A 10,572-nucleotide genomic window follows, 5' to 3' on the forward strand; every position below is an offset into this window, starting at 1 on the left:
GGTCCGTGCGTGTTTGAACGTGATACAATGGTGCCTAGGGAGCCCGTCTCGATTCTGGCTGCCTTGCTTCAGAAGAGTGCACCAATGTTACGCGTGACGAACCACAAAGCGTTCTCAGAGTGAAGGTTTGACGCAGCTGCTGTGCTAAAAAAAAACGCGTGGCTGTTCTAACTAGCTGCATGTCATTGTGCAGAGCCTGAAAGCATGCATAGCGGATACTGTATGTCTGGTAAAGGTGTCCAGATTGCCGCGTTATTTAAAACACTCAAATGGACATCTTTGTTTTCCACATTTCAATTTGAAGCCTTTTCGTTAACGTTGACGTTTTTGATCGATGTGTGGCAAGATTTGTTTCAGGTCTGGACATAACCTTAGAGTGCCTGTCAGTGCTCTTCAGCTCCCTCATTCATATTCTCCTAGCGATTTCATGCCTGTGGTCCGGACCTGCGGCCGTGCAACTATTTTGCGATTCCCGGCCAGTTGATAAGAACTTTTATTCTCATCTAGTTTTGCTCCGAACCTTCTGTGCTCAGTGCTTATACTGGCGTTACACCATGGCCCATTCTTCCCTAGACCCTGAGTTATGTCCTCAGCAAATCGGAGGCTACTCAATGTCACGATTGAACTCTATCTCCTGCCCTTATCCGAATCCATCGCTCTGAAGGCATCTCTCAAACGCGATGGACAGGAACGAAAAAAATTGCGTCGCGTCGATCTACTATTAATTAGGGTTCACCACTTTTATAAAAATAAAGCAGTTTCTGCAACGAGGGCCAGCTTTGTTGAACTACGTTTTGATACTCTTGAACAGCGACTCAATGTGTTGGGGACGCTCTCGTGATGTAGTTCTTTGTAAAGTGGTTTCCACTGACATCAGCTTGGACGAGAGTATGAAAAGCAAGAAAATATGCCTCAATATTAGTAGAAATAATCGTTAAAAGACTGCAGTTGTTAACAAGATGGAAAGCAGTCAATTACACGAGAAAAAAGTGCCTCATTTTGTTTTTCTAAGAAGCCGTGACGTCACGGGAGCCATTTTCGGTCGCACAGGCTACCTTCCGCTGCGTACGCGGAAAAAGGTTGGCGATAAGCAGATTACGGAAAACGGATTGCCTTTCACCGCCGTAATCTAGCCCGAGAGGTGGCGGCCGCTAGGACGTTGGTGAAAACTGTATTGTGAAGAATATTAGGGATGTAGGAACTGGAAGCTAATGAAACATGCAGCGAGACACAGGACAAAGCCACTATAAGCAGGTACCAACTCGTCTGTTACCCCCCGGAGAGGAGTGCAGTGTGAAAAGATCGGGAAAGGAGCTTCCATAAAAGCAACACATTTAAAAAGGGCTGCATTCCAAGGGGATTCCAAGTCAGCATGTAAGCAATAGGAGCGGCGTTTTTGAGAGGCAAGGAAGGGTGCACTTCTCATTCATGATTTTTTCTCCTCGTAATGCCTTTCTTTCTCTTTTCCTTCTTGCTATACACGTTTCCACGTACCGCCATATTGCTGGCTGGACTGCTTTTTGTACCTGGCGCTAAAATTCATCGCGCCTGCGCTTTAACTTCCGGCGCTCTAACTTCCTCCATTCACCCCTCTGCACCTGTAGCCAGAAAAATGAACAACCCACACACCACGGAACGGCGACGGAGGCATTTTCCTCTATCTGCCTAGCCTCTGCCACAGACAGCGCGCGACCATCCGGAGTTTTACTTCTCAAGAAGAATGTCAGTGTGTCGTTTGGGTTCGAGACCATTTAGTTGGAAAACAAGCTTCCCGGAAAAGATTTACTGGTATCCGCAAGTGGTCAGTTGACAACTTGCCGAATTTATAGCAACATCCTCTGCAATATAGCACATATTTTTCAAACGAAAACCCTTGTTCACATTTCCGCATTCTTGTTCGAAAAGGAAGAGGGTTGATGCTTTTTTATCTGTATGAGAGGGGAGTTGTTGAAAGGACGCTATGAGTAGCCAAATATTCCAGTGAATTCAAAATTTCCACTGACTCTATAGGGCGACAAGTTCCGTTCCTGTACCAGCACTAGTCTCTAGCTTATCCACGATAAATACTCGCTCTCTCTTCTTTTGTGTGCAAAGCATGGCTACGAACGCGAGGAGCAGGTCGAAACAGGTACTACGGTGCAACAGAGTACCCTTCGGCGACTGCCCTTTTCACATGTAAGCGAACCGCTGGCGAATCCCGCCGCCGCGGCGCACACACCCTCTCTCAAGTGGCGAAGGAAGCTCCAGCGGCTGGAGCGGCGAGGTTCGGGCAAGATGGAAATTTTTGCGGTGGCGACGTGGCAGCACCGCATCTCAACCAATGACGGCTCGGCGTTGCCACGTGACCAGTGAAGGCATCGTGCAAGAAAGCATGCGCATAGACCAGTGTTTGTGTTATTTAAAAAAAGAAATTGCATAAAGTGGTGTTGAATGCTTCAAAACGAAAGATTTATATTTATTCAAATAAACAATGAAAATAAACGATAAAATTGTTCTGATATATTACGATTTTTTGTGTTTGCAGGGCACCAAAACCGGTTGCAAGCGCATAACTTTTGCCAGCAACATTGGTTTTCGCAGCGGTTGTACAACAGTTAAACTTCTAGTTCGCTGTAGGTGTGCTGTGGCTGGAATTCTAGCCTCTGCAGCGGTGGGAAACGCGCTGTGGCGACGAATGTGAACCGAAAGCTCGGGAAACGCTTCGTAGCGCCGCGCCGCTGTTCGCTCTATTCGCCGAATCGCTTGCATGTGAACCACCTTTTACACTCGATCTCGAAAGTTGGTGGTAACCTGTGGGGCTTCAGGTTCACTGAGATTAAGGGCTGTCACTCTCTCTCCTTTTATAAAAAGAATAAAATGGAAGGCGATTGACTCACATTCCCTCTGTTGGCAGAGCAGGAAATTAAAAGGCTATATTCACGTGAAGAATTTTTGGTTTCAACTTTCAAAATTCCAGAAAAACTGACTTAAAAGAAGTTGCTTACCGACAGACACCCTCGTTCACAGACTGGTTTTCACTTCCTACTCTACCCAGAACCAGGGTAGTGTGAAGAGAGATGAGTCAGTTGCCCTCCATTGTAACTTTTCAGAAATGGAGAGGGGTATTCACCTTAATCTGTGCAAACCTGAACTCCAGACGGTTCCCATCATTTTTGGAAAACGGGAAAATGCCGCCTCGACGAGAGGCGGAACCGGTCTGGCCGGGCCGGCGGAAGCTGACGCGCTCGGAGCGAAATCGAAACACACTCCAAGTTGCCGCTGGTGTTGTCGAGGTGCGCCGAACCCGCTGAACGCGTCGGTGGTCAAATGCCGTTGGAGTGTAGAGGGTCTCGCTGTGGCCAGCGTGACGTCGCCGTGCCGCGCGCGCTTACGTCGGAGTAAAAACGTGTCCCGCGTACTACCACGAGGGTCCGGCTTTACATCGCTGAGGGTGCTCACCGCTAAATAACAACTGGCTTCAAGGACGCGTTCATGCAACTGCCCTCATCTGACGTGCTTTACAAACAACGTTGGTCACGGCACCATCTTAAAGTTATAAGTAAAACAATGTGATACCTCGCGTTTGAGAAATGAAGAATTACAAAAACCTTGATCCATGCAAGTTTAAAAAACGAAGGTGCGGAAATCAATCCTTACCTCACATACATGTATATCTTCTGGCTGCCTCTTTGAGCATTGCACCATAAAAAAGATTCGTCATTGTCATTGTTTTCAGTTTTGTTGCTAAAGGGAAAATTACACCTAGAGTGGTAAGTTATGATCAGCTACTCTCGTAGGATAAAAACAGCAAATCTTCTATACAAAACATTTTCTTCTTATAAGACATCGTTCTCTAACTTCAACATAGATAAAAGATGTCTTTTTGATCAACTAGAACTGCCCTGCTTCAAAGTTTACTTAAGAAAAAAGAAAACTGCGCTTTTCAGTATAAAGAACCCGCTAGCATGGAGATACTGCGCAAGTGCAAACAATGCCGCAGTATTGCTTTCGCCTCCAACATTTCAGTCACTAAACTCAAAGTGCCCTCTATGAGAAATCCAAGGAAGCATTTTTTCCCGCCATATTTGGCATAAAAAACGAAACACAGTTCTCAACACTGACAAAAAGGGATAAAAAAGGTGCAACTTTCACGAAACAGACTAAACGTCTCGCAGCAGGTACTTCATGGGTGCAAAGTTATTCCATGCCTGTCGAGAAGGGGTAAAATTCGAAGTTACCGCTTTGGTACCCCTTTTTTACACCTCTTTTTTTTAGAGTGCAGGAATCACGCGGTGAGTGGCGAACACCGCAGCGCACATCCAAAGCGCGTTCGCCACGAAGCTTGCGGCTTGCTGCCCGTTCGTTCAGCGTGGAAACTATGCTGGCGTTCGTGACATCGGGTTTGTCGAGAACGATGTGCCGACGAGCTACGACTGCAACTTGTGTCCCGTGCGTTTCGGCAAGGCACCTAGCAGCGCTTCTACGTGGTTTGCTGCTCCGCGCGTCCGTTTCACCACACGTGGCAGAGCGATTTGTCTAACGGGCAAGGCGCCACGCCGAACTGGCGATGGCGTTCCGTGGACTCCCTGGCAGTGCTGCAACACGCTGTCGCGTTCCCCTCTTAAAGGCGAAGCGCGTCTTCAACTTTTGTGCTGGCAGCGCCCGGGCAACTAGTTGACGACGGAGAGTTGGTGTAACAGCGGGGAGCGCTCGCGGCCATTTTTATATGGACTGGAAGGGCCACGGTTTTTCATGCGATGTTTTGCGCGATGCAGGCGCCGTTTCGACTAAACCACGGTACATATCCTCTGTGTCGCCAGGAATGGCGCCTTTTGCGGCAGTTCTTGCTGTTTATCTATTTGTTTTGAGTACGTGTGTGTGATCGCAGTTCGATCGGCCCACCAGTTTGCAAGCACAAATGTTCGCTTCAGATTACGATCGCATATAGTTCTGGTTCACAAAATATTTCGGCTGCTCATTTCGTGCGCGCGCGGCTGATATTGCGGTGGTGTTCGAGGCCTTTTACGAGAGCGGCCGCCGATTCCAGCTCCGAGTACGCGCTCAGACGCGCGCATATATGCATCTGCTAAACGAGTTTGGCGAGGCGTTAGATGAGCGCGATACCAGATCGCATGGTATTCATTGCGTTCTGCGCAACGGAAAGGCGGATAGGCATTGAAAAACGGTTGTTTGATTGGAACACGTCCTTTATTAGAAGCCCTCACGAGTACACTGCTCGAGGCATCTCTGCGGGCGTTCATATGTAGCCCCCCAGTGGTCACGCACGGCAGCTGCCGATCGAGGCGAGAGTTGATTCTGTCGTCGACAACGGTCGTACAGCTTGATACTTGGGCCCTCTGCCACAAATGCTTAAAATCACTGAGAAGAACCGTACGCGTGCATCTCCACGCGTTTGACTTATTAAAGAGATAAAAAGAACTTCCCAGCGCGGATCATCATGCATGCACACGTGGTACGTGAGGCGAGAACACGCAAGGCCGGATTGTACTGCCTTTCATTCGTACGCCCGTCCTCTGCGGTAAAGCTGCAGCATTACAGATACGATACGCAGCTAAATATGCACAGTACACCTGCTTGTTCTAGCTGGATGAACGTCGAGATTATGTCGAGATTATTTTTTCGATATTATGCGTGCATTCCTTGCCGGCAGCGAGATCCGGCAGCCGACAGGCTACAGTTGAACGAAGCTATCCCGATTATTTTCTGATTACAGCTCTCAAGAGTTCACGAATGTAGAAATCGCAACGACCACAGCAGAGTCAATCAACATGCAGGGTCGATCGTCTGCGGCCATACCAGTCATACTTAATACGTGGTAAACAAACACGCCATAATCCGAGAGTACGACATGTCATTTGAAGAGCAACGCATGTGCAACTTGTCCCTCCGATTTAGTGTCGACTGAAAGGCGCTCTAGATTGCGATTGCTCATCGCTTGCTTTTGAGGATTTCTCGTAGCTTACACACAGCACACTGTGCACCGAAGGCACACGCTGGCGTCGTCGTCGCCGATGTATACGGGTGCGAGTACGATCAGCTGTTTTTCTGCAGTCTGCGGCAGCCCCCAATAACTCAGGTCGTCCATCTCAAGCAGCCTATTTCTGCCGTACGCGTGCATAGCAACGAGACACACCGGAACGCTAAGCTATGGAGAGCATCTGTCCTCCGTGATCCGTGACTGGCTTGCTGCAGGTTTTTTCCGGCAGGCTGGTTCCGGTTGCCGCCAGCCCATGTGACCATTATGCATTTTTCTGTCAGGGGGCGAACTTTTTGGCAGCCAGTGGTCTGCCCGAGCGCGCTAAATCGAAGAGACCCACTATTAACTGCCACCGCCAGCAACTCCGACAAGCCGGCCACGAAAGACGACGGACACCCTTAAGCTGCCGGATCAATCGTCTTGATTTTGAGTCCGTTGGCCATCGCCCTTGCCGTACTACAAGTCGCATCACGCCCTCGTATGGCGCATCCACCTGCCGGGCGTATGCATCCGAGCTGCTTGCTCCCAATAATCTCCCCGATGCCAGCCCATATATTTCGCATCGTGTCAGCCGATGCCACGCGTTCCTTCCTGGCAACAAACGGGCAAAGGCACGCACACGTGCTCACACAACACTTACAGGCCGGGCACGTGACTACGGGCGGTCACATCTCAACGACGTACTACCGGCACAGCCACTCACATACTCGCATATCCTCGAATGCGGCCTCCACGGCGTGGCGCCAGCTCCACACTAACTCCTTCACGCACCTCTCCCACAAGTACACCTTCCCTTCACGATACCCCTCGCACTGCTTGCAATGCAACAGCGCCCAACACCTCTCTATACCACTCAACGTGGCAGTGTCTGACCTGCCAACCAACCCACCCTCCGCCCCTGCCTCGCCAACCCCCAGTATCTCACCCCACTGCCTCCTACGGGGAAGCTGCTGTAACCAGTTCTTGCCTGAGCGATTTCTGTCTTCAAGATAAATGGAAGCCAGCAGCCCTTCCAAGGCTTTAACAAATGGGCAACTATAGTTTTTGCTCCCAGAAAATGCAGGGCCCAGGCGGCCCGTTGGTGTGACGTGGAGTGACGTGGTGTGGCGGCACGCTCGTGACAGTTCTACGCCAGATTTTGCAAGCCACTGACAGGCAAGATATCAGAGCGCCTGCTAACTGTCCGTCTTTTGCCGGATGAGGCCGCCACGGGCCCTGTTGTCCTGCGGGCTATAAAAAGGGATCATCGAGGACGCAGCCATCACACCGGCAGCAGCGGCAGCGGGACGCTTCTTCAACGCTCAAGCATCGCGCTTCTGTTGTACTGTTGCAGGTCAGTAACTGCAGGATTGTGTAATTTTTTTTTCCTTTGCTATTTGCTGCTGTTGCTGCTGGCACGGTGTGACATGTCTCCAGTAGAGCAGTGCAAAGTGTGTGAAAATGTATGTACCGATCCCGTGAAATCAATAACATGCAGTGAATGTGGTTACAGATACCATACCGGAAGGTGTGCTGGTATTTCTGATGCCACAGTAAAATCGAAGGGTGAAGCGTATAAACAAGCATGGCGATGCACGACATGCCGGCGTTCTAAGCCTCGCTCACAGTCGGTAAATATAGCAGGAGTGCCTGAGGCGCAGGACGACGTACGCGTGTGGTTGAAAGTCATTAACGATAAGCTGGACCTGTTGCTACCCCTGAAAGAAACAGTTGAGGGCCTAGAGGATGCAGTTAACTTCATGAGCGAACAGTATGATCATCTCCTGGTACGTACTGAAAAGAATGAGCGCGTTGTCGCCGATATGAAGAGCAGACTGGAAATGCTTGAGGCACGTGATGAGGTCACGCAACTGAAAGCCGAGGTTGACAATCTGGAATGGCAAAGCCGTAAGCTAAACCTGGAATTCCACGGAATTCAGGACACAGAGAACGAAAATTTACTGCAGAAGATAAACGTGCTAGCAGCTAAGGCCCAAATACCAGAACTCCTACAAGATGACGTTGTGGCGATCCACCGACTGCCAGCGAGGAAAAACAAAACGCCAGGCATAATTTGCCGCTTTGCGAAAGAGGCAAAGCGAGGTGAATGGTGGCAAAACAGGAAAAAACTGAGCAGTGTGGATGGTAATGTGTATTTGCAAGAAAACATAACAAAGCGAACACGTGCTCTTCTTTTCGCAGTGAAAAATTGGGCTAAGGTCAATGAATTCAAGTTCGTGTGGCACCACAATGGGCGGGTCCTCGTGCGCAAAGCTGAGGGAGGGTCGGCGGTGGCTATTTCAAGTCTTTGCGACTTGGATAAGCTAAGATAAGAACCACAGCATTTTCAACGGGTGACTAACCTTATAGTTATGGCGGAAACCGATGGTGAACGTTACGTACTGCCACACGAACTTGAAAGTCACCTAGGTCAAGCATATATGAAGTCTTTGAAGTGCTTTCACCTTAACATACGATCAGTAAAGCATAAAGAATCTGAACTTGGCCTCTTTTTTCAACAACACGATAACATGTTTAATGTGATAATGCTCACAGAAACATGGAGCACAGATGATACGAATGTTTTTCGTTTACCTTCCTACCAGACGTTTTACTTAAATAGGGCAACTGGTCGCGGTGGTGGAGTGTGCCTCTTGGTAAAAAATGATCTCCAATGTGAACTACTCGAAACTTTCTGTACAAGTACAGGTGACTGTGAATTTATGGCACTGAAATTGCAAAACACTGTACTTGCCGTTGGTTATCGACCTCCGAATGGGGTGGTGGCATCGTTCTTAGATTACTTAGAAAATGTTTTTGAATTTGTAAACAATTCTCACTTTGACATTATTTTTGGTGGCGACGTGAATATAAACATGTTAGGCAATGATTCCTCCAAACTGAAACTGGATGTTCTAATGAGGGCGAATGGTCTCACAAATGTCATAAATCTCCCAACAAGAGTGACACTAAATACATCAACATTAATAGATATTTTTGTTACAAATATAACTCCGGAGAGAATCAGAGCAGGCGTTATTGTGGCTGAGCTGAGTGATCATTTGCCTATTTTTTTGTGCTGTACCAAAAAGGTCAACATAAAGAAAAACGTGCCTGCAAGCTTAATACAACGTGTGTCACAAAAAAATCTTTCCACATTTCTGGAAAAAGTTTCACTGGCATCATGGGATAGTGTGTACAAAAAAACTGATGCTAGCGCAGCTTACGAAGAACTGCTTAATATTCTTAAACCTATATACGCAGATTGTTTCCCTTTTGTGCGATTGAAAGTAAACACAAAAATCCGCAAACCGTGGATAACACCCGACCTGGCAGCGAAAATACGTGAGAAAAATAAAATGTTCAGCAGGTTTATCAAGAGCAAGGATCCAGACGCGTTGAAGCAGTTTAGAACTTGCCGTAATCGTTTAGATAAAGAGCTGAAAAGGGCACGAAAACAGCATTTTAACAACTTATTCACCTCTCTTTCTGGACGCACACATGCTCTGTGGAAAAACCTGCGCTCAGTATTAAACTATAATGTTAAGAATGACTCAGTTCGTGAAATAAAATACAATGGTACCGTGCTGTCAGGCAAAGCCTTAGCCAATGCCTTCAATAGCCACATTGTAAATACTGCCGCTCAAATAACAGTGAATATTAATCTAGACAATGTTCACTACAATAATGGCTCAGTTTTTCTTGATCCTGTCAGCGAAGCCGAAGTGACGGAAGTAATAAAAAGTCTTAATAACAGCAGCGCTATTGATGTTGATGGCATGCAAGTGAAACCTTTGAAACACGTCATCTGTGTCCTTGCTCCCTGCATAAATTACGTTTTCAATTTATGCCTTGAACAAGCGGTATTTCCACACCAAATGCAAGTTGCACGTGTGAAGGTATTGTACAAGAAAGGTGATAAGAATGATATGGGGAATTACAGGCCTGTTTCCATACTACCTGTCCTATCAAAGGCATTCGAAAAAATCATTCTCAAGCGATTTTCGAAATTTGAAGAGAAACATAACCTCATAGTTGATTGCCAGTATGGATTCCGAAAGGGAGTTAGCACCGAGTCGGCACTTCTTGCCCAAAAAGAGTATATTTTAGACCACATTGAACAAGAAAACGTAATATTAGGCATATTTATAGATTTTTCAAGAGCCTTTGACCTCATAAATCATCAGATACTGATCACGAAGCTAGAAAGATATGGCTTTCGGGGTGTGGCTGCGGCGTTAATCCGATCATATTTAACCAATAGGAAGCAAATTGTAGATATAGAGGGATTTTGTTCGGATTCACTAGCAGTTAACTGTGGCGTGCCGCAAGGCAGTATTTTGGGGCCATTCCTTTTTAATCTTTACGTGAATGACATAGTCAGCGTAACCCCATCCACAAAATTTGTCATTTACGCAGATGATACGAGTCTATTCTTTTCAGCAAATGATCCTGATCAATTAATTCGCCATGCGAATGAAAGCCTAGCCAAGCTAGAGAAATGGACTGAAGAAAACCTTTTAAAAATAAACATACAAAAAACAAAGGCAGTTCTATTTCACGCCAGAAATAAAACTATAACAACTAGCCACAGTGTTTTGCTCAAATCAACCCCA

General features: G+C 47.2%; 1 protein-coding gene across 1 annotated transcript; it reads left to right on the forward strand.

The window, feature by feature from the left end:
• Window positions 1–7,130: 7,130 nt before the first annotated feature.
• LOC144094342 (uncharacterized) lies at window positions 7,131–10,311 on the forward strand. Its single transcript, XM_077628317.1, has one exon. The coding sequence runs from the start codon at window positions 7,384–7,386 to the stop codon at window positions 8,287–8,289; it is 906 nt and encodes a 301-aa protein (XP_077484443.1). The 5' UTR covers window positions 7,131–7,383; the 3' UTR covers window positions 8,290–10,311.
• The last annotated feature ends 261 nt before the right edge of the window (window positions 10,312–10,572 follow it).

This window comes from Amblyomma americanum, chromosome 6 (genome assembly GCF_052857255.1).
Source record: "Amblyomma americanum isolate KBUSLIRL-KWMA chromosome 6, ASM5285725v1, whole genome shotgun sequence".
Lineage (NCBI taxonomy): Eukaryota > Metazoa > Arthropoda > Arachnida > Ixodida > Ixodidae > Amblyomma > Amblyomma americanum.